At 44.6% G+C, this 24,792-nt stretch overlaps 3 protein-coding genes across 7 annotated transcripts; all 3 read right to left on the bottom strand.

Moving 5' to 3' along the window:
- Nucleotides 1–311: 311 nt before the first annotated feature.
- LOC114867632 (von Willebrand factor A domain-containing protein 5A-like) lies at nucleotides 312–7,737 on the bottom strand. The gene is made up of 20 exons (XM_029170472.3): nucleotides 6,526–7,737; nucleotides 5,666–5,713; nucleotides 5,316–5,518; nucleotides 5,009–5,231; nucleotides 4,634–4,800; nucleotides 4,448–4,562; nucleotides 4,176–4,351; nucleotides 4,015–4,103; nucleotides 3,747–3,891; nucleotides 3,135–3,214; nucleotides 2,942–3,056; nucleotides 2,703–2,861; nucleotides 2,530–2,630; nucleotides 2,000–2,217; nucleotides 1,715–1,762; nucleotides 1,519–1,569; nucleotides 1,326–1,376; nucleotides 984–1,150; nucleotides 701–824; nucleotides 312–620 (listed from the first exon to the last, which is right to left on the bottom strand). Exons 2-20 carry the CDS (start codon nucleotides 5,703–5,705, stop codon nucleotides 541–543), a joined length of 2,352 nt encoding a protein of 783 aa, XP_029026305.1. The 5' UTR covers nucleotides 5,706–5,713; nucleotides 6,526–7,737; the 3' UTR covers nucleotides 312–540.
- A 1,181-nt stretch (nucleotides 7,738–8,918) lies between these two features.
- On the bottom strand, nucleotides 8,919–14,982 carry LOC114867629 (von Willebrand factor A domain-containing protein 5A-like). 3 transcript variants are annotated; one of them, XM_029170468.3, is made up of 20 exons: nucleotides 14,771–14,982; nucleotides 13,918–13,965; nucleotides 13,568–13,770; nucleotides 13,261–13,483; nucleotides 13,015–13,181; nucleotides 12,829–12,943; nucleotides 12,578–12,753; nucleotides 12,417–12,505; nucleotides 12,149–12,293; nucleotides 11,566–11,645; nucleotides 11,373–11,487; nucleotides 11,134–11,292; nucleotides 10,961–11,061; nucleotides 10,485–10,702; nucleotides 10,212–10,250; nucleotides 10,012–10,059; nucleotides 9,812–9,862; nucleotides 9,468–9,634; nucleotides 9,193–9,316; nucleotides 8,919–9,113 (listed from the first exon to the last, which is right to left on the bottom strand). In XM_029170468.3, the coding sequence occupies exons 2-20, from the start codon at nucleotides 13,955–13,957 to the stop codon at nucleotides 9,034–9,036; spliced, it is 2,340 nt and encodes a 779-aa protein (XP_029026301.2). In that variant the 5' UTR covers nucleotides 13,958–13,965; nucleotides 14,771–14,982; the 3' UTR covers nucleotides 8,919–9,033. The 3 variants fall into 3 exon arrangements, with proteins under 3 accessions (XP_029026301.2, XP_029026302.2, XP_055369714.1); XM_029170469.3 differs by lacking the exon at nucleotides 10,012–10,059 and having other exon boundaries at nucleotides 14,771–14,979; XM_055513739.1 differs by lacking the exons at nucleotides 9,812–9,862; nucleotides 10,012–10,059 and having other exon boundaries at nucleotides 14,771–14,961.
- A 1,454-nt stretch (nucleotides 14,983–16,436) lies between these two features.
- Nucleotides 16,437–23,087, bottom strand: LOC114867633 (von Willebrand factor A domain-containing protein 5A-like). Of its 3 annotated transcripts, XM_029170473.3 has the most exons (20): nucleotides 22,982–23,087; nucleotides 22,197–22,244; nucleotides 21,844–22,046; nucleotides 21,537–21,759; nucleotides 21,162–21,328; nucleotides 20,976–21,090; nucleotides 20,704–20,879; nucleotides 20,543–20,631; nucleotides 20,275–20,419; nucleotides 19,719–19,798; nucleotides 19,526–19,640; nucleotides 19,287–19,445; nucleotides 19,117–19,217; nucleotides 18,641–18,858; nucleotides 18,361–18,399; nucleotides 18,152–18,199; nucleotides 17,955–18,005; nucleotides 17,622–17,788; nucleotides 17,347–17,470; nucleotides 16,437–17,263 (listed from the first exon to the last, which is right to left on the bottom strand). In XM_029170473.3, the coding sequence occupies exons 2-20, from the start codon at nucleotides 22,234–22,236 to the stop codon at nucleotides 17,184–17,186; spliced, it is 2,340 nt and encodes a 779-aa protein (XP_029026306.1). In that variant the 5' UTR covers nucleotides 22,237–22,244; nucleotides 22,982–23,087; the 3' UTR covers nucleotides 16,437–17,183. The 3 variants fall into 3 exon arrangements, with proteins under 3 accessions (XP_029026306.1, XP_055369713.1, XP_055369712.1); XM_055513738.1 differs by lacking the exon at nucleotides 17,955–18,005; XM_055513737.1 differs by lacking the exon at nucleotides 18,361–18,399.
- Between the last annotated feature and the right edge of the window lie 1,705 nt (nucleotides 23,088–24,792).

Genomic DNA, 24,792 nt, shown 5'->3' with positions numbered 1-24,792 from the left:
GCATTTCTGATTGGACACTCTCACATACAGTAGAGGTATGTGTAAAACCATGTTTCCTGACAGCTTTGGGGTAAATAATTTTAAGTTAGACTCAGGTCAAGCACTTGATGGTTGAAGCTGAACCATCTGCTAAATACAAAAGTGCCCTCTAGTGGAAAACCTGTGTAGTGCTTCTCTTGAGCATAAATGCAAGATAAAATGAAATTTTGTAATGATTCTACTAACGTAGAAATACAGACAATACTTAGCTATAGTATGAATATGTACAGTATGAGTATGTACAGTACGTATGCATAAATGTATTCAAATCATTTTTTCTCACTTTCACTTTTTATTCTGTTCCTCTCTCAAGAGCATCGGTTTAAACAGAGCAACATTAAAGAAGCAAAGCATTTTGTAAAATGGCTCATCCTCAACCAGTGAACCACAGCACATATACTGTTTATTAAGGCACAAACTATGACAGAGGTAGCAAGAAGGCAAAAAGTAGCATGTTTATGGATGGAGTAAATCTGAGCCTGTGCACCAGTGAATTCTCCTTCAGAGCCCCAGTGAAGCTTCCTGCACGCTGCAGCCCAGCAGCATGTTTGCAGCTTCCAAACACTCCTTTACACATGGTGCTGTAAAAAACAAGACAAGCCTTCATCCAAACAGCACATACTGTTAATCATGAATCAACACTTAATAATATAGTTATTACCGTTCTGAGCACGGAGCCAGCACACAGATTTCATGGCCAGCAGCTCCCACTCTTCCTTAATATCCATCTTAAAGCCGTGAAGCCAGATCAGAGCCAGAACGGTGGCCCACACGTCCTGGCTGACCTAATTCACCAGTCCAAACACAAGAAAGGTTAAAGGCAGAGGAACAGGTACAAAGTTGGCAAAAGAGGCTGGATTTTAGAGATGTATGTATTGCTTACTACTGTAGCTAAAACATCACAACATACACACACAGCCCTGTTATTATTTCCATTGACCCACCGGTGCAGGCTTTGGCTTCTCCACCTCCTCGCTGGTCTTTCCCAGCGCAGCAGCCAGGGCTGAATCCAGCAGCCAGCAGCCAGACGCCTTCTGGAGGGAGACCAGCTGCAGAAAAGGGTCTTTGCAAGGCTGCTTGGGCTGGGGAGGTTCAGCAGCTCTAACAGAGTCTAAAGAAGAGGATAGAATTCATATAGCAAAGTAAAGGATGCTGAGCTTCAATGTGTTGGCCTGGTTTTATTATTTTTACTGTACGTGTCAAGAACATGTCAACGCTTACAATAAATCAAACTATAGAGGGACCCAGTGTAACAGACTCATAAAACATTAAAATGCTTCACACACCTGTCTCTATACCAAAATAATTCCCTTTAGGTGGTGCAATGTCACACATAGCTGTTTTCAAAAAAAGAAACACATGGTTAGAAAAACATGTGATTAGTTTGACTGGAGAGTCTAAATTGTTTGTGACTGTGAGTGCTTGTCTGTGTATATTGGCCTGTGATGGATTGGCGGCCATTGAAACCATGGCTCTGACCCATTAATGGTGCCGCTCTGTTACAAGGGCCCCCAAGAACAGCTCGGCCACCTGACAAGAAATAAACCGCCAACATGATAAGTGAGTGAGTGTTACAGTATGAAAGCACAGATTTTACAAAAAGAGATATGCAGTGATCAAAGCTACTGTGACATCATGGCATGAGTGGATCTACAAACAGACCAGCATTACTTACACATCTTCATAGGCATCCTACGCGCTGAACAGGCCATCATCATCATCCCTAAGACAAAATAGTAAGATATTAAACATTATTAGGGTTGATTCAGAAATTATGTCATGTGATCATAATGGAGGATATTTTGCTGGGGCACAAGTAAAATTGAATTTTAACTTTCAAATAAAATTCAAAACCTCAAAAACAGTGACAGTTAATTACTGTTACAATTATATTTACAGAGAAGTAAATAAATACAGAGTCCAGATTCATTACATTAAGGTGGGAATGAAATTCACTCACTGGGGGCTGGAACATTTCTGCGCACCAGAGGTCCTTGAATTGTCTCATTGTTGCCTTTGTTGACAGCGACGAAGGCCGTGTAGGCGCTGCTCACTCCGGACTGGACGCTGAGCTCCACCACTCTCTTTTTCACTTCCTCTGGCTTTTCTCCATTTTCTTTCTCCTGAATCTCCAGAGAGCGAATCAAGGAGCGAGCGCCCAACCTGTGGACGGTTAATCTACAGAGGAGAAGGCGTTGTTGTGTCTGAACCTACAGGGATTTATTTTAGTTACAGTATAAAACAATTGTAACATTTGCAAAGTAGCACTAAAAACTATAGGTAGGCAGATACAGTACAGTTGATTCTGATTCTTGATTCCTCCTCACAGAACTGTGATCATTCGCATTAGTCAAGCCACCAAGGAATGCATGACTGCTTTCAGCAAATATCAAGATTATACAATGTCTGACAGGCCTGAAGCAACCAAGGCTTCAGCACAAACACACCCACTTCAGCAGAATGATTCATTCATTGTTTAGATGGTTTTACCCAGTGTCCACTGCTTTAAGGCTGAACTTGACTTGGCTCTGCGAGGGATGACCTGCCAGGCTGTACTTCACCGTCACACACCCCTCTGCTGCTTCTGAGCTCTGAGAGGACAATACAGTGTTTGAATTCAATCACGACATTAGCCTCACATCACAAACTGGTTCTGGACCTACCTGTCCAGTGAGCTGGGCATAAACCAGTGACCTCTGACCATGGAAAATGGCTGTGATTGGTGGGGAGAGGACAGTGGCAGACACGCCTTTTGGCAGATCCCATGTGACTGAGATGTCCACCACAGCTGGTTGCAGAGCAAATCGCAGCGACTGCAACACCTGGTGGGCAAAAACGTGTGGAGCTGTACACAATATGTAAATGGATTACATTTTTCATTCATGCGGCAGGTGTGTCTTACCTTGGTTTGCATCCTGTCGGCCCCAGTGATGAACTGGGCGTGACCTCCTCCTTCCTTGGCCAGTCCGTTGATGAGAGCAGAGCTGGCCCCTTCCCCGATCCCAAAGGAGAAACATCTGTAGGACAGAGGTTTGGTTTTTAGCAAAGACACTCAGAATCTGAAGCCATGTGTTATATATTTTTTTCGGTTCCACCTGTGAGAACTTGCATTCTCCTTCACCAGATGTAGAATTTCCTTGTTGTTCCACACCTCCCCGTCGGTGAAGACGAACAGCTGGAGGACAGATCACACACAATACACAGCACAGAGTCGTCATGGCAACGATGACTGATGATGGTCAACTGCTACAGACACACCCGTTTGTTTAAGGTGGCTTTGCTTTACAGTGAACATAATCTAGGAGGATTTCAGTGGACCAGTTGAGGAACCTGAAACTGGCTGAATGGGTTTACGGTATGTCGATAACGTCAAACCTCCAACTGCACTGCAGCAACACACCCTTTTCCAGAGAACTATGGCAGACAAGGTTTTGCGTGTGTCCACGCATCTTTACTCAACCAGTAACCACTGGACTGTCTGCTGTCCACCTGCATACAGTGATGGTGAGAACTGGAGCTGTAGTGAATATTCAATCCTTACGGCCATGACACAAGTCCATGGTAACTAAACCATCTCAGGTACAAGTGGCACTAAGAACATACAACAGTCTAGATTTGATCACTCTAATATCAGTGAGGACCTGTTTACTGGCACTAGGTGTTTGTTCAACCAGGTTCGTGTTTGTATGTGTGCCAGCAGCCACTACCTGTCTGGGCTGGTTGGGAACACAGGGCTGGTTGTAAATGTGTTTGAGAGGCTGAAGGATCTCGGTTCCGCCCAGATCAGCCTGCATCCCTTCAACTTTCTTCAGAGCCTCCTCCATGGTCTTCTCACTGTACTCCACACTCTCACTGCAGCCAGAAATACACAGGTTGGAAGAGTCAGGAGCGTTAACCAACCACCCAAGACTACCTACGGGTCCGACCTGTGCACTGTGATATCAAAGCCATTGCTTTATCGTGTAAGTGACTCACGGGAAGATGTGTTCAAAGGTGGAGCCAAAGCCGTAGATGTTGAAATAGCAGCCCATTGGTAAACTCTTCAGCAGCAGCAGCAGCGTGTCCTGGAGGGTTGAGGGTAGAATAGTTAGGACAGGCTACTACCACAGTGTGTGTAGCTGTGAACACTTGCGTACTCTGGCATTTGCAATACGAGTCTGCTCCGGGTTGGTGTTATTGACGGCACAATCCATGCTCCCAGATCGATCCAGCACAAACACAAACTCTCCACACGAAGCGACTGAAGACATCACAGTCTGAGGGAAGTCGGGGTACAGGCTCACCATCACTACTGGATCCCCCATCAGAGAGCCTGAAACATGAGACATGCTAATATGTGATCTGGAATCTTTTTAATGATAAAACCAACAAACGTGTAGGTCAGATTCCTTTGTATTGCTGCACTGACCAGGCTCTGCAGAGGCCTGTCCTGCTTCTACCACAGCAGAGGGCTGGTGGGCATCTTTGTAATAAACCAGCAGCTCCACATCTCTGTCAAACTTGTGTCCTGCAGCCAACTTCACCTACAGATTAACACACTCATGAGCATGAATAGAGTTTTACCAATTATTGGAGCTATGAGCAGTCGACCTACTGTGGCCTGGGTTTGCTCTGCGTTGAGGAACTGGAGGGGATCCAGGGAGGAGCTGGACTCTACTTTAGAGATCGGACGAGGAGACGACAGTCGAGCAGAGAAAGACAGAGTGTAGGGAACCTGAGACGCTGGAACTGATGTCACCTCAACACTGGGACCCTCACTTCCTGTAAACCAGACCAGACTTGTTTAAAATGCTAGTATAATAATAAAACTATCAATGCAGAGAAGAAAAGAGCCTCGACACACTTTATAAAGGTCAACCAGTCCTGTCTGGCTACTTGAGCTACTGGCTGGATATCAGGTACAGTAGGTGTGTCACACTGAAAGGATTTTCAAAGACAGCTTTGAATTAAGCTGAGGCCGTTTTCTCACCCCGAGGTTGGTAACGAGGGTTGAGCACAGCAGGCAGACAAAACCTCAGGCCGTCATCAGCCTGCACAGCCAGCTCAGTGACATACTCCAGCCTGATGGAGGCGCTCTCTCCTGGAGGGAGACTCCCCACACTCAGAGAAAAGATGTCTGGACTCTGGTCACTCTCCTCCAACAGGAAGGCCTGCTGACCGGAGCTCAGGGCGTCATCATACTCCTCACGAGCCTGGAGAACAGACGACGCATCAGTGACATCCACCACCGTTAATTAGAGGCTTGTCAGGAATCCAACCTTTACTGTCCAGCTCACCTGCTGCTTCTCCTTCACCTCAGCTACAATCTGTGTCTGACCAACGGTAGCACTGAAATGACAGACGGCAGCGTCTCCAGGCAGAGGGAAGACGAACACAGCCTCTATTGGTTTGTCCTCCTTGTTGTCGTAGCTCAGAGTAGAGACCACTGTGGCCACATGGTCCCTCACCTGCAGCTCCACCTCGATGCTCTTCAGAGGAACTGGCACAAACCAAAGGAAACAAAACACGTTTAAAAAACTGTCTGGGAACGTTTCTGTACTCAGAGGGAAAACTGATATATGATCATTTCTATGAGTACTAAATCAATTATATAATGATCTAATTAACATGTGAAATGTTTTCCAACCTGGTTCCTTCTCAGGAGTTAACAGACCACAGCGATACATCTTTGTTCCTGTGCAAAGAATGAGCATAGTTCATGATCTCTGGTACTGATGAATAGGAGTGACTGTACAGATTACTGGATTTTGGGGATGAGTCATGTATCCATGCTTTTCAGCCCCAGTGGCTCTGAGCTTAGTGTTTATTGAGAGGCCTGATCTGGAAACTGCTGTAACACACCAAACACAGCCTTAAGCCTAGACAAGTTAATCGCTCATAAATTTAACACTCAAATATCAAAGATCTATAAATGTGCACTGTCAGAGACCAACGGTTTATATTACTGTGCTTTTTCCTGTTTCACTTTTTATACTTTATCTGATCTATAAGTGTTACTGATGATATACAGCAGGACTGTCCCCCCTCAATCTGGAACTACTGTGTATACGGCTAATTATTTACTAGTTCAGAAAGAACTAATCAGTCACATGATTTTGCATTGTGAAAAATCAATGATTTGGTTTCAGTCAAGGCTTTAATCTATGCTATGGGACTTCCATGAGGCAAACTGTTGCTGTCTATCAGCTTGTCTGATGTATAAGTTTATAGGAATAGTAAAAGCAGACTTCTCCTCAGGCTTGTGATTATGTGTTTCGTAAGTATTATATAATGTGCTGCCGTGATTCCCGTCTTCCTGCTCTACATTGCACGTTTATCTGTTTCTAAAAAAATAAACTAGTCAGCCGTTTGCTATTAGAACGTCTCTCACTCTGACGGGAAAATGCAGATTAAAATAGAAACGACCACGTACCGTAGGAGGTCGTTACAGTTTCCACAGCATCGTTAATAATCTTTATTCTAGATACAAACTGGAGACAAACTTACCACTGATTATGACTCTTCGTCTTTCACACTGTTCGCTGTCCTGTGCGTATAAGAAACGTAGGAAGTGTTTCTGCGGCTGACGAACAGGCGACCACGCCCACTGGGTGCGCTCGATCCTGACGCACCGCAGGGTGGGCGGAGCAGTCTACAGGATGCGTTTACGGTACGTGTTGTTATTTGATAGACTACAGGTGCAGCATGCTTCAAACGCACGTTACTGTAACACAGCCGATACAGACTTATACCAAAGAGTTTAACAAAACCCCAGAAGCTACTTGAATGACTGAGTTTTGTGTTTGCTGCTGATACGTGATCAGAACATTTGTGAGGAGAATCTTTAAACGTTACAGTGCTTGTAAATCGGACATTATCTTTACAGTTTGGTCTATTTGAAAGTGAACAGTAGACACGCGGGATGTTGCACTGCAATGTCACAAAAAATACTGTCGGAGGTGTGGTATGAAAAGATGAGGCAGGAGTAGTTATATAGAATTAGCAGCTCTGCAGGAGGATACATGACTTGCACAGAACAGCCATATAACACTTACTACCACCTAGTGGCATTTTCACGCCACTGTTCTGCTTTGACTGTCATCACTTACCACAAACAATAACCTTCCATCCATACATTTTATTCCCATGCGGGGTCGTGGGTGGTGCTGGGGCCTATTCCAGCTGTCTTTGGGCGAGAGGCAGGGTACACCCTGGACAAGACGCCAGTCCATCGCAGGGCAACACACGGACAGGCAACCATTAACACACTCACACCTACGGGCAATTCAGAGTGACCAATCAACCTAAAGCACCGGAGGAAGCCGGAGAACCTGGAGAGAACCCACGCAAACGCAGGGAGAACACGCAAACTCCACACACTCCATACTCTGTTTGCCTCCAGGTGTTGATCAGTATCTGTGTTTGCTAGTTGGCAGTATGGAGCCTGGCTTCCTCCCATAGAGTAACTCATATGGTAAGTTGATGTCAAGTGGTGTTATACTGTACATCCATAGTGCTGTGTAGGGGCATTTGTTCTCCTCTTTTGCCTTCTTCCATGATGCACTGATATACTGTGTACCACAGTCTGCTATGATGGTTGATGGCAGGCCATGTTCTCCCAGAACAGCAAAAACAGCGGTATTACAAAAATTCCAAGCCTCTATCACCAATCCATAACAAGAGAGGTCTAACCTTTTAATCTTCTGCTGTTTCAGAAAGTGGCCGTTCATTTCTGCTTAAAAAGTTTGAAGCGTTTGTGAATGTCACAGGGATTAGTCCAGTCCATGAGAGGTGCTTGAAATCTGACCGTGTCATCAATGTCCGTATGATGAACTAGGTAGTGAGTTGTAGTTCACCTGTACTGTAGTACTTACACAGTTCCACAGTATGTAGGCTGCCTCCAAGATGTCCTCTGATCGTCCCTGACGTATGTATTCGCCGTTTGAAGGCGCAACACATCCAGGAATTAGACCCGTCCTTAATGCTAATGTATTAGCATGCGGCTTTCCTTGGTCGACGAGATGCTTTTATATGATGCAGACTTGCATGTCGCTCAGTAGATTAACATCCCACTTCTGACATCATGTCGGAGGTGTGGTATGAAAAGATGAGGCAGGAGTAGGAGGACACATGACACGCACAGAACAGAAAAAAGACGAGCCTTATAACACTTACTACCACCTAGATCAACTATTTGTTACACATTGCACATATTATGACAAAAATACTGTGTCTCATCTGAAACGTTTTTTTTAGAAAAACAAAAACAATCATTAAACTTCAAACCATTTATTCATTCTTTACAGTGAAGTAGGGCACCATTTTATTAATTCTTATTTTCGTTGTTATGCAATTATTGATTGAATTATGTGCTAAAGAGGAACATACACGTAAAGACAGTGATGACATCTGCAGTCACAGATCATTTCTGCCATAGTAGTTAGTTAGTTAGTTAGTTAGTTAGTTAGTTAGTTAGTTAGTTAGTTAGTCAGTCAGTTAGTTAGACAGACTCAGGTCAAGCACTTGAGGGGTGAAGCCTCAAGTGCTTGACCTGAGTCTAACTAACCATTTGCTAAATACACAAGTGCCCTCTAGGGGAAAACCTGTGTAGTGCATGTAATGTACTACGATAAGTAACTTCTGTTTAGCATAAATACATGATAAAATGACATTTTGTAATGATTGTACTAATGTAGAAAAAGCAAGCAATACGTAGCTATGACAGATACCATGGTAATACTTTGGTATAAATATGTACAGTACGTCTGCACAAACGTATTAAAATAATTTTTCCCACTTTCACTTTTTATTCTTTTCCTCTCTCAAGAGCATCGATTTAAACAGAGCAACATCAAAGAAGCAAAGCATTTTGTAAAATGGCTCATCCTCAACCAGTGAACCACAGCACATATACTGTTTATTAAGGCACAAACTATGACAGAGGTAGCAAGAAGGCAAAACGTAGCATGTTTATGGATGGAGTAAATCTGAGCCTGTGCACCAGTGAATTCTCCTTCAGAGCCCCAGTGAAGCTTCCTGCACGCTGCAGCCCAGCAGCATGTTTGCAGCTTCCAAACACTCCTTTACACATGGTGCTGTAAAAAAAACAAGACAAGCCTTCATCCAAACAGCACATACTGTTAATCATGAATCAACACTTAATATGGTTATTACCATTTTGAGCACGGAGCCAGGACACAGATTTCATGGCCAGCAGCTCCCACTCTTCCTTAATATCCATCTTAAAGCCGTGAAGCCAGATCAGAGCCAGAACGGTGGCCCACACGTCCTGGCTGACCTAATTCACCAGTCCAAACACAAGAAAGGTTAAAGGCAGAGGAACAGGTACAAAGTTGGCAAAAAAGGCTGGATTTTAGAAATGTATGTATTGCTCACTAGCTAAAACATCACAACATACACACAAATCCCTGTTATTTCCATTGACCCACCGGTGCAGGCTTTGGCTTCTCCACCTCCTCGCTGGTCTTTCCCAGCGCAGCAGCCAGAGCTGAATCCAGCAGCCAGCAGCCAGACGCCTTCTGGAGGGAGACCAGCTGCAGAAAAGGGTCTTTGCAAGGCTGCTTGGGCTGGGGAGGTTCAGCAGCTTTATAACAGCCTAAAGAATAGGATAGAATTCATATAGCAAATTAAAAGATGCTGAGCTTCAGTGTGTTGGCCTGGTTTTAAAAATGTTATTGTACGCGTCAAGAACATGTTAACGCTTACAATAAATCAAACTATAAAAAGGGACCCAGTGTAACAGACTCTTAAAATATTAAAATTGTTCACACACCTGTCACTATACCACATTGATACCTGCTAAGTGGTGCGCGGCCACACATAGCTGTTTTCAAAAAAAGAAACACATGGTTAGAAAAACATGCAATTAGTTTGACTGGAGAGTCTAAATTATCCGTAAGGTGTGACTGTGAGTGGTTGTCTGTGTATTTTGGCCTGTGATGGATTGGCAACCATCAAAACCGTGCCTCTGACCTATTAGTGCCGCTCTGTTACGAGGGCCCCCACCACCAGCTCGCTTACCTGACAAGAAATAAACCGCCAACATGACAAGTGTGTGTTACAGTATAAAAGCACAGATTTCACAAAAAGAGATGTGCAGAGGAAAAAGCTACTGTGACATCATGACCTGAGTGGATCTAGAAACAGACCAGCAAAGAGTGAACGTTACTTACATTTCTTAAGTTTTGGCATTGAATAGGCCATCATCATCCCTAAGATAAAATAGTAAGATATTAAACATTATTAGGGTTGATTCAGAAATTAAGTCATGTGATCATAAAGGAGGATATTTTGCTGGGGCACAAATAAAATTGAATTATAACTTTCAAAAAACATTCAAAACCTCAAAAACAGTGACAGTTAATTACTGTTGCAATTATATTAGAGAAGTAAATAAATACAGAGTCCAGGTTCATTACATTAAGGTGGGAATGAAATTCACTCACCGGGGGTTTCAACATTTCTGCGCACCAGAGGTCCTTGAATTGTCTCATTGTTGCCTTTGTTGACAGCGACGAAGGCCGTGTAGGCGCTGCTCACTCCGGACTGGACGCTGAGCTCCACCACTCTCTTTTTCACTTCCTCTGGCTTTTCTCCATTTTCTTCCTCCTGCATCTCCAGAGAGCGGATCAGGGAGCGAGCGCCCAACCTGTGGACGGTTAATCTACAGAGGAGAAGGCGTTGTTGTGTCTGAACCTACAGGGATTTATTTTAGTTATATAACAATGCAAAAATTGTAACATCTGCAAAGTAGCACTAAAACTGAGGCAGATACAGTTGATTCTGGTTCTTGATTCCGGCTCCAGAGGCCTTTAGGTACTATGCAGTGAGCTCCTGTCTGACAGGCCTGAAGCAACCAATGCTTCAGCACAAACATACCCACTTCGGCAGAATAATTCATTCATTGTTTAGATGGTTTTACCCAGTGTCCACTGCTTTAAGGCTGAACTTGACTCGGCTCTGCGAGGGATGACCTGCCAGGCTGTACTTCACCGTCACACACCCCTCTGCTGCTTCTGAGCTCTGAGAGGACAATACAGCGTTTGAATTCAATCACGACATTAGCCTCACATCACAAACTGGTTCTGGACCTACCTGTCCAGTGAGCTGGGCATAAACCAGTGACCTCTGACCATGGAAAATGGCTGTGATTGGTGGGGAGAGGACAGTGGCAGACACGCCTTTTGGCAGATCCCATGTGACTGAGATGTCCACCACAGCTGGTTGCAGAGCAAATCGCAGCGACTGCAACACCTGGTGGGCAAAAACGTGTGGAGCTGTACACAATATGTAAATGGATTTCATTTTTCATTCATGCGGCAGGTGTGTCTTACCTTGGTTTGCATCCTGTCGGCCCCAGTGATGAACTGGGCGTGACCTCCTCCTTCCTTGGCCAGTCCGTTGATGAGTGCAGAGCTGGCCCCTTCACCGATCCCAAAGGAGAAACATCTGTAGGACAGAGGTTTGGTTTTAAGCAAAGACACTCAGAATCTGAAGCCATGTGTTATATATTTTTTCGGGTTCCACCTGTGAGAACTTGCATTCTCCTTCACCAGATGTAGAATTTCCTTGTTGTTCCACACCTCCCCGTCGGTGAAGACGAACAGCTGGAGGACAGATCACACACTGAGCACAAAGTTTTCATGGTAACGTTGACTGATGATGGTCAACTGCTACAGACACACCCGTTTGTTTAAGGTGGCTTTGCTTTACAGTGAACATAATCTAGGAGGATTTCAGTGAACCAGTTGGTTTATGGTATGTCGATAATGTCAAACCTCCAACTGCACTGCAGCAACACACCCTTTTCCAGAGAACTATGGCAGACAAGGTTTTGCGTGTGTCCACGCATCTTTACTCAACCAGTAACCACTGGACTGTCTGCTGTCCACCTGCATACAGTGATGGTGAGAACTGGAGCTGTAGTGAATATTCAATCCTTACGGCCATGACACAAGTCCATGGTAACTAAACCATCTCAGGTACAAGTGGCTCTAAGAACATACAACAGTCTAGATTTGATCACTCTAATATCAGTGAGGACCTGTTTACTGGCACTAGGTGTTTGTTCAACCAGGTTCGTGTTTGTATGTGTGCCAGCAGCCACTACCTGTCTGGGCTGGTTGGGAACACAGGGCTGGTTGTAAATGTGTTTGAGAGGCTGAAGGATCTCGGTTCCGCCCAGATCAGCCTGCATCCCTTCAACTTTCTTCAGAGCCTCCTCCATGGTCTTCTCACTGTACTCCACACTCTCACTGCAGCCAGAAATACACAGGTTGGAAGAGTCAGGAGCGTTAACCAACCACCCAAGACTACCTGCGGGTCCGACCTGTGCACTGTGATATCAAAGCCATTGCTTTATCGTGTAAGTGACTCACGGGAAGATGTATTCAAAGGTGGAGCCAAAGCCGTAGATGTTGAAATAGCAACCCATTGGTAAACTCTTCAGCAGCAGCAGCAGCGTGTCCTGGAGGGTTGAGGGTAGAATAGTTAGGACAGGCTACTACCACAGTGTGTGTTGCTGTGAACACTTGCGTACTCTGGCATTTGCAATACGAGTCTGCTCCGGGTTGGTGTTATTGACGGCCCAATCCATGCTCCCAGATCGATCCAGCACAAACACAAACTCTCCACACGAAGCGACTGAAGACATCACAGCCTGAGGAAACTCAGGGTACAGGCTCACCATCACCACCTGATCACCCATCAGAGAGCCTGAAACACAGAGAAATCATTAGGAAACTACTGAGTGTGGTGAGCAAAGCTACGACATTAAACCTTAGCACTGACCAGGCTCTGCAGAGGCCTGTCCTGCTTCTACCACAGCAGAGGGCTGGTGGGCATCTTTGTAATAAACCAGCAGCTCCACATCTCTGTCAAACTTGTGTCCTGCAGCCAACTTCACCTACAGATTAACACACTCATGAGCATGAATAGAGTTTTACCAATTATTGGAGCTATGAGCAGTCGACCTACTGTGGCCTGGGTTTGCTCTGCGTTGAGGAACTGGAGAGGATCCAGGGAGGAGCTGGACTCTACTTTAGAGATCGGACGAGGAGACGACAGTCGAGCAGAGAAAGACAGAGTGTAGGGAACCTGAGACGCTGGAACTGATGTCACCTCAACACTGGGACCCCCACTTCCTGTAAACCAGGTCAGACGTGTTTGACATCACATAGTATCAGAAACTAAGATTGACCTAAGCTGAGGCTGTTTTCTCACCCCGAGGTTGGTAACGAGGGTTGAGCACAGCAGGCAGACAAAACCTCAGGCCGTCATCAGCCTGCACAGCCAGCTCAGTGACATACTCCAGCCTGATGGAGGCTCTCTCTCCTGGAGGGAGACTCCCCACACTCAGAGAAAAGATGTCTGGACTCTGGTCACTCTCCTCCAACAGGAAGGCCTGCTGACCGGAGCTCAGGGCGTCATCATACTCCTCACGAGCCTGGAGAATAGACGACGCATCAGTGACATCCACCACCGTTAATTAGAGGCTTGTCAGGAATCCAACCTTTACTGTCTAGCTCACCTGCTGCTTCTCCTTCACCTCAGCTACAATCTGTGTCTGACCAACGGTAGCACTGAAATGACAGACGGCAGCGTCTCCAGGCAGAGGGAAGACGAACACAGCCTCTATTGGTTTGTCCTCCTTGTTGTCGTAGCTCAGAGTAGAGACCACTGTGGCCACATGGTCCCTCACCTGCAGCTCCACCTCGATGCTCTTCAGAGGAACTGGCACAAACCAAAGGAAACAAAACAAGATTAAAAAACTGTCTGGGAACGTTTCTGTACTCACAGGGAAAACTGATATATGATCATTTCTATGAGTACTAAATCAATTATATAATGATCTAATTAACATGTGAAATGTTTTCCAACCTGGTTCCTTCTCAGGAGTTAACAGACCACAGCGATACATCTTTGTTCCTGTGCAAAGAATGAGCATAGTTCATGACCTCTGGTACTGATGAATAGGAGTGACTGTACCGATTACTGGATTTTGGGGATGAGTCATGTATCCATGCTTTTCAGCCACAGTTGCTCTGAGCTTAGTGTTTATTGAGAGGCCTGATCTGGAAACTGCTGTAACACACCAAACCAGCTTTAAGCCTAGACAAGTTAATCACTCATAAATTTAACACTTAAATATCAAAGATCTATAAATGTGCACTGTCAGAGACCAACGGTTTATATTACTGTGCTTTCTTTCCTGTTTCACTTTTTGTACTTTATCTGAGCTATCAGTGTCACTGATGATATACAGCAGGACTGTCCCCCCTCAAGCTGGAACTACTATGTATACGGGTAATTATTTACTAGTTCAGAAAGAACTAATCAGTCACATGATTTTGCATTGTTAAAATCAATGATTTCTATGATTTCCAATCTATGCTATGGGACTTCCATGAGGCAGACTGTTGCTGTCTATCAGCTTGTCTGATGTATAAGTTTATAGGAATAGTAAAAGCAGACTTCTCCTCAGGCTTGTGATTATGTGTTTCGTAAGTATTATATAATGTGCTGCTGTGATTCCCGTCTTCCTGCTCTACATTGCACGTTTATCTGTTTCTAAAAAAATAAACTAGTCAGCCGTTTGCTATTAGAACGTCTCTCACTCTGACGGGAAAATGCAGATTAAAATAGAAACGACCACGTACCGTAGGAGGTCGTTACAGTTTCCACAGCATCGTTAATAATCTTTATTCTAGATACAAACTGGAGAAAAACTTACCACTGATTATGACTCTTCGTCTTTCACACTGTTCGCTGTCCTGTGCGTATAAGAAACGTAGGAAGTGTTTCTGCGGCTGACGAACAGGCGACCACGCCCACTGGGTGCGCTCGATCCTGACGCACCGCAGGGTGGGCGGAGCAGTCTACACGATGCGTTTAACGTTATTTGATAGACTACAGGTGCAGCATGCTTCAAAGCTCCACGTTACTGTAACACAGCCGATACAGACTTATACCAAAGTGTTTAACAAAACCCCAGAAGCTACTTGAATGACTGAGTTTTGTGTTTGTTGCTGATACGTGATCAGAACATTTGTGAGGAGAATCTTCAAACGTTACAGTGCTTGTAAATCGGACATTATCTTTACAGTTTGGTCTATTTGAAAGTGAACAGTAGACACGCGGGATGTTGCACTGCAATGTCACAAAAAATACTGTCGGAGGTGTGGTATGAAAAGATGAGGCAGGAGTAGTTATATAGAATTAGCAGCTCTGCAGGAGGACTTGCACAAAACAGCCATTTAACACTTACTACCACCTAGTGGCATTTTCCCGCCACTGTTCTGCTTTGACTGTCATCACTTACCACAAACAATAACCTTCCATCCATACATTTTATTCCCATGCGGGGTCGTGGGTGGTGCTGGAGCCTATTCCAGCTGTCTTTGGGCGAGAGGCAGGGTACACCCTGGACAAGACGCCAGTCCATCGCAGGGCAACACACGGACAGGCAACCATTAACACACTCACACCTACGGGCAATTCAGAGTGACCAATCCACCTAAAGCACCGGAGGAAGCCGGAGAACCTGGAGAGAACCCACGCAAACGCAGGGAGAACACGCAAACTCCACACACTCCATACTCTGTTTGCCTCCAGGTGTTGATCAGTATCTGTGTTTGCTAGTTGGCAGTATGGAGCGTGGCTTCCTCCCATAGAGTAACTCATATGGTAAGTTGATGTCAAGTGGTGTTATACTGTACATCCGTAGTGCTGTGTAGGGGCATTTGTTCTCCTCTTTTGCCTTCTTCCATGATGCACTGATATACTGTGTACCACAGTCTGCTATGATGGTTTAACTAACCTTTTAATCTTCTGCTGTTTCAGAAAGTGGCCGTTCATTTCTGCTTAAAAAGTTTGAAGCGTTTGTGAATGTCACAGGGATTAGTCCAGTCCATGAGAGGTGCTTGAAATCTGACCGTGTCATCAATGTCCGTATGATGAACTAGGTAGTGAGTTGTAGTTCACCTGTACTGTAGTACTTACACAGTTCCACAGTATGTAGACTGCCTCCAAGACGTCCTCTGATCGTCCCTGACGTATGTATTCGCCGTTTGAAGGCGCAACACATCCAGGAATTAGACCCGTCCTTAATGCTAATGTATTAGCATGTGGCTTTCCTTGGTCGACGAGATGCTTTTATATGATGCAGACTTGCATGTCGCTCAGTAGATTAACATCCCACTTCTGACATCATGTCGGAGGTGTGGTATGAAAAGATGAGGCAGGAGTAGGAGGACACATGACACGCACAGAACAGAAAAAAGACGAGCCTTATAACACTTACTACCACCTAGATCAACTATTTGTTACACATTGCACATATTATGACAAAAATACTGTGTCTCATCTGAAACGTTTTTTTAGAAAAACAAAAACAATCATTAAACTTCAAACCATTTATTCATTCTTTACAGTGAAGTAGGGCACCATTTTATTAATCCTTATTTTCGTTGTTATGCAAGTATTGATTGAATTATGTGCTAAAGAGGAACATACACGTAAAGACAGTGATGACATCTGCAGTCACAGATCATTTCTGCCATAGTAGTTAGTTAGTTAGTTAGTTAGTTAGTTAGTTAGTTAGTTAGTTAGTTAGTTAGTTAGTTAGTTAGTTAGACAAACTCAGGTCAAGCACTTGAGGGGTGAAGCCTCAAGTACTTGACCTGAGTCTAACTAACCATTTGCTAAATACATAAGTGCCCTCTAGGGGAAAACCTGTGTAGTGCATGTGATGTACTACGATAAGTAACTTCTGTTTAGCATAAATACATGATAAAATGACATTTTGTAATGATTGTACTAATGTAGAAAAAGCAAGCAATACGTAGCTATGACAGATACCATGGTAATACTTTGGTATAAATATGTACAGTACGTCTGCACAAACGTATTAAAATATTTTTTTCCCATTTTCACTTTTTATTCTTTTCCTCTCTCAAGAGCATCGATTTAAACAGAGCAACATCAAAGAAGCAAAGCATTTTGTAAAATGGCTAATCCTCAACCAGTGAACCACAGCACATATACTGTTTATTAAGGCACAAACTATGACAGAGGTAGCAAGAAGGCAAAAAGTAGCATGTTTATGGATGGAGTAAATCTGAGCCTGTGCACCAGTGAATTCTCCTTCAGAGCCCCAGTGAAGCTTCCTGCACGCTGCAGCCCAGCAGCTTGTTTGCAGCTTCCAAACACTCCTTTACACATGGTGCTGTAAAAAAAAACAAGACAAGCCTTCATCCAAACAGCACATACTGTTAATCATGAATCAACACTTAATAATATGGTTAATACCATTTTGAGCACGGAGCCAGGACACAGATTTCATGGCCAGCAGCTCCCACTCTTCCTTAATATCCATCTTAAAGCCGTGAAGCCAGATCAGAGCCAGAACGGTGGCCCACACGTCCTGGCTGACCTAATTCACCAGTCCAAACACAAGAAAGGTTAAAGGCAGAGGAACAGGTACAAAGTTGGCAAAAGAGGCTGGATTTTAGAAATGTATGTATTGTTCACTAGCTAAAACATCACAACATACACACAAATCCCTGTTATTTCTATTGACCCACCGGTGCAGGCTTTGGCTTCTCCACCTCCTCGCTGGTCTTTCCCAGCGCAGCAGCCAGAGCTGAATCCAGCAGCCAGCAGCCAGACGCCTTCTGGAGGGAGACCAGCTGCAGAAAAGGGTCTTTGCAAGGCTGCTTGGGCTGGGGAGGTTCAGCAGCTTCATAACATTCTAAAGAATGTGATGGAATTCATATAGCAAATTAAAAGATGCTGAGCTTCAGTGTGTTGGCCTGGTTTTAATAATTTTATTGTACATGTTAACGCTTGCAATAAATCAAACTATAAAAAGGGACCCAGTGTAACAGACTCTTAAAATATTAAAATGGTTCACACACCTGTCTCTATACCACATTGATACCTGCTAAGTGGTGTGCGGCCACACATATCTTTCAAAAAAAGAAACACATGGTTAGAAAAACATGCAATTAGTTTGACTGGAGAGTCTAAATTATCCGTAAGGTGTGACTGTGAGTGGTTGTCTGTGTATTTTGGCCTGTGATGGATTGGCAACCATCAAAACCGTGCCTCTGACCTATTAGTACCGCTCTGTTACGAGGGCTCCCACCACCAGCTCGCCTACCTGACAAGAAATAAACATGACAACATGACAAGTGAGTATTACAGTATAAAAGCACAGATGTCACAAAAAGAGATGTGCAGAGGTCAAAGCTACTGTGACATCATGACCTGAAGGGATCTAGAAACAGAACAGCAAGTGAGCAAAGGGTGAACGTTACTTACATTTTTTAAGTTTTGGCATTGAATAGGCCATCATCATCCCTAAGATAAAATAGTAAGATATTAAACATTATAAGGGTTGATTCAGAAATTATGTAATGTGATCATAATGGAGGATATTTTGCTGGGGCACAAAAAAAATTGAATTATAACTTTCAAAAAACATTCAAACCCTCAAAAACAGTGACAGTTAATTACTGTTGCAATTATATTTTATTTACAGAGAAGTAAACAAATACAAAGTCCAGGTTCATTACATTAGAGGGAAATGAAATTCACTCACCGGGGGTTTCAACATTTCTGCGCACCAGAGGTCCTTGAATTGTCTCATTGTTGCCTTTGTTGACAGCGACGAAGGCCGTGTAGGCGCTGCTCACTCCGGACTGGACGCTGAGCTCCACCACTCTCTTTTTCACTTCCTCGGGCGTTTCTCCACCTCCTCTCTTCTGCATCTTCAGAGAGCGGATCAAGGAGCGAGCGCCCAACCTGTGGACGGTTAATCTACAGAGGAGAAGGCGTTGTTGTGTCTGAACCTACAGGGATTTATTTTAGTTATATAACAATGCAAAAATTGTAACATCTGCAAAGTAGCACTAAAACTGAGGCAGATACAGTTGATTCAGATCGTTGATTCCGGCTCCAGAGGCCTTTAGGTTCTATACAGTGAGCTCCTGTCTGACAGGCCTGAAGCAACCAAGGCTTCAGCACAAACACACCCACTTCAGCAGAATGATTCATTCATTGTTCAGATGGTTTTACCCAGTGTCCACTGCTTTAAGGCTGAACTTGACTCGGCTCTGCGAGGGATGACCTGCCAGGCTGTACTTCACCGTCACACACCCCTCTGCTGCTTCTGAGCTCTGAGAGGACAATACAGTGCTTGAATTCAACGACATTAGCCTCACATCACAAACTGGTTCTGGACATACCTGTCCAGTGAGCTGGGCATAAACCAGTGACCTCTGACCATGGAAAATGGCTGTGATTGGTGGGGAGAGGACAGTGGCAGACACGCCTTTTGGCAGATCCCATGTGACTGAGATGTCCACCACAGCTGGTTGCAGAGCAAATCGCAGCGACTGCAACACCTGGTGAGCAAAAACGTGTGGAGCTGTACACAATATGTAAATGGTTTTCATTTTTCATTCATATGGCAGGTGTGTCTTACCTTGGTTTGCATCCTGTCGGCCCCAGTGATGAACTGGGCGTGACCTCCTCCTTCCTTGGCCAGTCCGTTGATGAGAGCAGAGCTGGCCCCTTCCCCGATCCCAAAGGAGAAACATCTGTAGGACAGAGGTTTGGTTTTAAGCAAAGACACTCAGAATCTGAAGCCATGTGTTATATATTTTTTTCGGTTCCACCTGTGAGAACTTGCATTCTCCTTCACCAGATGTAGAATTTCCTTGTTGTTCCACACCTCCCCGTCGGTGAAGACGAACAGCTGGAGGACAGATCACACACAATACACAGCAAGGAGTCGTCATGGCAACGATGATTGATGATGGTCAACTGCTACAGACACACCCATTTGTTTAAGGTGGCTTTGCTTTACAGTGATGATAATCGATATGTCGATAACGTCAACCTCCAACTGCACTGCAGCAACACACCCTTTTCCAGAGAACTATGGCAGACAAGGTTTTGCGTGTGTCCACGCATCTTTACTCAACCAGTAACCACTGGGCTGTCTGCTGTCCATCTGCATACAGGGATGGTGAGAACTGGAGCTGTAGTGAATATTCAATCCTTACGGCCATGACACAAGTCCATGGTAACTACACCATCTCAGGTACAAGTGGCACTAAGAACATACAACAGTCTAGATTTGATCGCTCTAATATCAGTGAGGACCTGTTTACTGGCACTAGGTGTTTGTTCAACCAGGTTCGTGTTTGTATGTGTGCCAGCAGCCACTACCTGTCTGGGCTGGTTGGGAACACAGGGCTGGTTGTAAATGTGTTTGAGAGGCTGAAGGATCTCGGTTCCGCCCAGATCAGCCTGCATCCCTTCAACTTTCTTCAGAGCCTCCTCCATGGTCTTCTCACTGTACTCCACACTCTCACTGCAGCCAGAAATACACAGGTTGGAAGAGTCAGGAGCGTTAACCAACCACCCAAGACTACCTACGGGTCCGACCTGTGCACTGTGATATCAAAGCCATTGCTTTATCGTGTAAGTGACTCACGGGAAGATGTGTTCAAAGGTGGAGCCAAAGCCGTAGATGTTGAAATAGCAGCCCATTGGTAAACTCTTCAGCAGCAGCAGCAGCGTGTCCTGGAGGGTTGAGGGTAAAATAGTTAGGACAGGCTACTACCACAGTGTGTGTTGCTGTGAACACTTGCGTACTCTGGCATTTGCAATACGAGTCTGCTCCGGGTTGGTGTTATTGACGGCACAATCCATGCTCCCAGATCGATCCAGCACAAACACAAACTCTCCACACGAAGCGACTGAAGACATCACAGTCTGAGGGAAGTCGGGGTACAGGCTCACCATCACTACTGGATCCCCCATCAGAGAGCCTGAAACATGAGACATGCTAATATGGGATCAGGAATCTTTTTAATGATAAAACCTACAAACGTGTAGGTCAGATTCCTTTGTATTGCTGCACTGACCAGGCTCTGCAGAGGCCTGTCCTGCTTCTACCACAGCAGAGGGCTGGTGGGCATCTTTGTAATAAACCAGCAGCTCCACATCTCTGTCAAACTTGTGTCCTGCAGCCAACTTCACCTACAGATTAACACACTCATTAGCATGAATAGAGTTTTACCAATTATTGGAGCTATGAGCAGTCGACCTACTGTGGCCTGGGTTTGCTCTGCGTTGAGGAACTGGAGAGGATCCAGGGAGGAGCTGGACTCTACTTTAGAGATCGGACGAGGAGACGACAGTCGAGCAGAGAAAGACAGAGTGTAGGGAACCTGAGACGCTGGAACTGATGTCACCTCAACACTGGGACCCTCACTTCCTGTAAACCAGGTCAGACGTGTTTGAAATGCTAGTATAATAATAAAACTATCAATGCAGAGAAGAAAAGAGCCTCTACACACTTTATAAAGGTCAACCAGTCCTGTCTGGCTACTTGAGCTACTGGCTGGATATCAGGTACAGTAGGTGTGTCACACTGAAAGGATTTTCAACGACAGCTTTGAATTAAGCTGAGGCTGTTTTCTCACCCCGAGGTTGGTAACGAGGGTTGAGCACAGCAGGCAGACAAAACCTCAGGCCGTCATCAGCCTGCACAGCCAGCTCAGTGACATACTCCAGCCTGATGGAGGCGCTCTCTCCTGGAGGGAGACTCCCCACACTCAGAGAAAAGATGTCTGGACTCTGGTCACTCTCCTCCAACAGGAAGGCCTGCTGACCGGAGCTCAGGGCGTCATCATACTCCTCACGAGCCTGGAGAACAGACGACGCATCAGTGACATCCACCACCGTTAATTAGAGGCTTGTCAGGAATCCAACCTTTACTGTCCAGCTCACCTGCTGCTTCTCCTTCACCTCAGCTACAATCTGTGTCTGACCAACGGTAGCACTGAAATGACAGACGGCAGCGTCTCCAGGCAGAGGGAAGACGAACACAGCCTCTATTGGTTTGTCCTCCTTGTTGTCGTAGCTCAGAGTAGAGACCACTGTGGCCACATGGTCCCTCACCTGCAGCTCCACCTCGATGCTCTTCAGAGGAACTGGCACAAACCAAAGGAAACAAAACATGATTAAAAAACTGTCTGGAACATTTCTGTACTCACAGGGAAAACTGATATATGATCATTTCTATGAGTAATAAATCAATTATATAATGATCTAATTAACATGTGAAATGTTGATTTTCCAACCTGGTTCCTTCTCAGGAGTTAACAGACCACAGCGATACATCTTTGTTCCTGTGCAAAGAATGAGCATAGTTCATGACCTCTGGTACTGATGAATAGGAGTGACTGTACCGATTACTGGATTTTGGGGATGAGTCATGTATCCATGCTTTTCAGCCCCAGTTGCTCTGAGCTTAGTGTTTATTGAGAGGCCTGATCTGGAAACAGCTGTAACACACCAAACCAGCCTTAAGCCTAGACAAGTTAATCACTCATAAATTTAACACTTAAATATCAAAGATCTATAAATGTGCACTGTCAGAGACCAACAGTTTAAGTTTATATTACTGTGCTTTCTTTCCTGTTTCACTTTTTGTACTTTATCTGAGCTATCAGTGTCACTTACTAGTTCAGAAAGAATCAGTCACGTGATTTTGCATCGTGAAAAATCAATGGTTTGGTTTCAGACAAGGCTTTAATCTATGCTATGGGACTTCCATGAGGCAGACTGTTGCTGTCAATCAGCTTGTCTGACGTACAAGTTTATAGGAATAGTAAAGGCTTGTGATCATGTGTTTCGTAAGTATTATATAATGTGCTGCTGTGATTCCCGTCTTCATGCTCTACATTGCACGTTTAACTGTTTCTAAAAAAATAAACAAGTCAGCCGTTTGCTATTAGGACGTCTCTCACTCTGACGGGAAAATGCAGATTAAAATAGAAACGGCCACGTACCGTAGGAGGTCGTTACAGTTTCCACAGCATCGTTAATAATCTTTACTCTAGATACAAACTGGAGACAAACTTACCACTGATTATGACTCTTAGTCATTTACTGTTCGCTCCCCACTGCGCCGAAGAAACGTAGGAAGTGTTTCTGCAGCTGACGGACAGGCGACCACGCCCACTGGGTGCGCTCGATCCTGAAGCACCCGCAGGGTGGGCGGAGCAGTCTACAGGATGCGTTTACAGTATCTTACTGTTGCTATTTGATACCATGTAAATCGGACATAATCTTTGCAGTTTGGTCTGTTTGAAAGTGATCAGTAGACACACGGGATGTTGAGGTGTGGTATAAAAAGATGAGGCAGGAGTAGTTATATAGAATTAGCAGCTCTGCAGGAGGATACATGACATGCACAGAACAGCCATATAACACTTACTACCACCTAGTGGCATTTTCTCACTATTTTTCTGCTTTGACTGTCATCACTTACAACAAACAATAACCTTCCTTCCATACATTTTATTCCCATGCGGGGTCTGCTTAAAAAGTTTGAAGCATTTGTGAATGTCACGGGGATTAGTCCAGTCCATGAGAAGTGCTTGAAATCTGTCCGCCATTGTGTCATCACCTGTACTGTAGTAGTCACGCAGTTCCACAGTGTGTAGACTGCCTCCCAGACGTCATCTGATTGTCCCTGTAGCGTCCGGTCAAAAAAATGAAGCTTTACTGGTGGTCTGAAGCCTTTATTGTGGAGGTAACCTCAAACCTGCCGCAAGAGCTAGGTAAAAACACAATACAATAAACGAGCACGACAATTATTGACAACCATTAAGCTAGTTTAGCAGACACAAAATCTTTTGAATTTATAATTTAAATAATAAGCTTCACCTCGTTGCCACTTTGACCGGAGCTATACAAAACAAAAAAAAAAACGTCGCCGTAATGTAATAGGAGGAAACCAACACAATACATGGAGAGTGGGATAAACATGTACAAATGGGTAGAGTGCATGGTTGATGTCCATTATCGTGGTTGTAAATAACCTGTTTGAGCGATCGATGATCCACTGGTTGTGTCTGGGGTCAGCCAGAGGACCAGAGGGAGCGGTTGCCGCGGGAACTTCACTTGTCATAAAGACGAAGTGTGTCGAACGTGCTTCATTTTATTCCTCCCTCTTCAGGTATGAAACCCAGACAGTGTTGCGTATATGTGAAGTATGTGTCAGTCAATGTCACGTAGAGCTTGTTTAGCGTTGGTGACGAGTGTCGTGCATGTAATATGTTGTGTGTAATAGCCAAACTATACAGTAACCACTCATGCAGTTAGCTGGTAGCGCTGGTGGGCGCCGTCTATTTTCTGCAGCGCACGTCGCTATGGGGCGGTGCCAGTTAATATATGCAAAATGCATGTAAAATGGATTATGTTTGGAATGGAAGTGTTTAAGTGACTTGTCATCAAGACGATGCAAGTTGAAGTCCGTGTCGAACGTGCTTCGTTTTATTCCTCCCTCGTTAGGGTGTTACTGTGATTTGCCTCTTCTTTCCGTAACGGCTCTCCCCGGGTACCATTTTTCGTTCACCGCCGTGTCCACCTTTTTCGCTTTCGAGCGTACCTCGATCTTGTGGTGTGTTCAAGGACAGTTGAAAACAATTACCTTAGTGGCACATTCACTGACCCTGCAACAACTAACTTCAATGTACAAATATTAAAACACAAATGATTTCAGAATACAAATTAACTTCAGCTGAACATAAAGTGTCATAACCTACACTGCATTTCACTATTTACTTTACCTTATTCAGTTCAGACTCTAATAACAAAACTAACTTATGAACTGGACGTTCAACCACAGACATTTTGCTTGTCGGAACACCTTCTTTGTTCAGATTTCTG

Source organism: Betta splendens, chromosome 13 (genome assembly GCF_900634795.4).
Source record: "Betta splendens chromosome 13, fBetSpl5.4, whole genome shotgun sequence".
NCBI lineage: Eukaryota > Metazoa > Chordata > Actinopteri > Anabantiformes > Osphronemidae > Betta > Betta splendens.
This window is presented reverse-complemented; position numbering and strand designations above follow the sequence as displayed.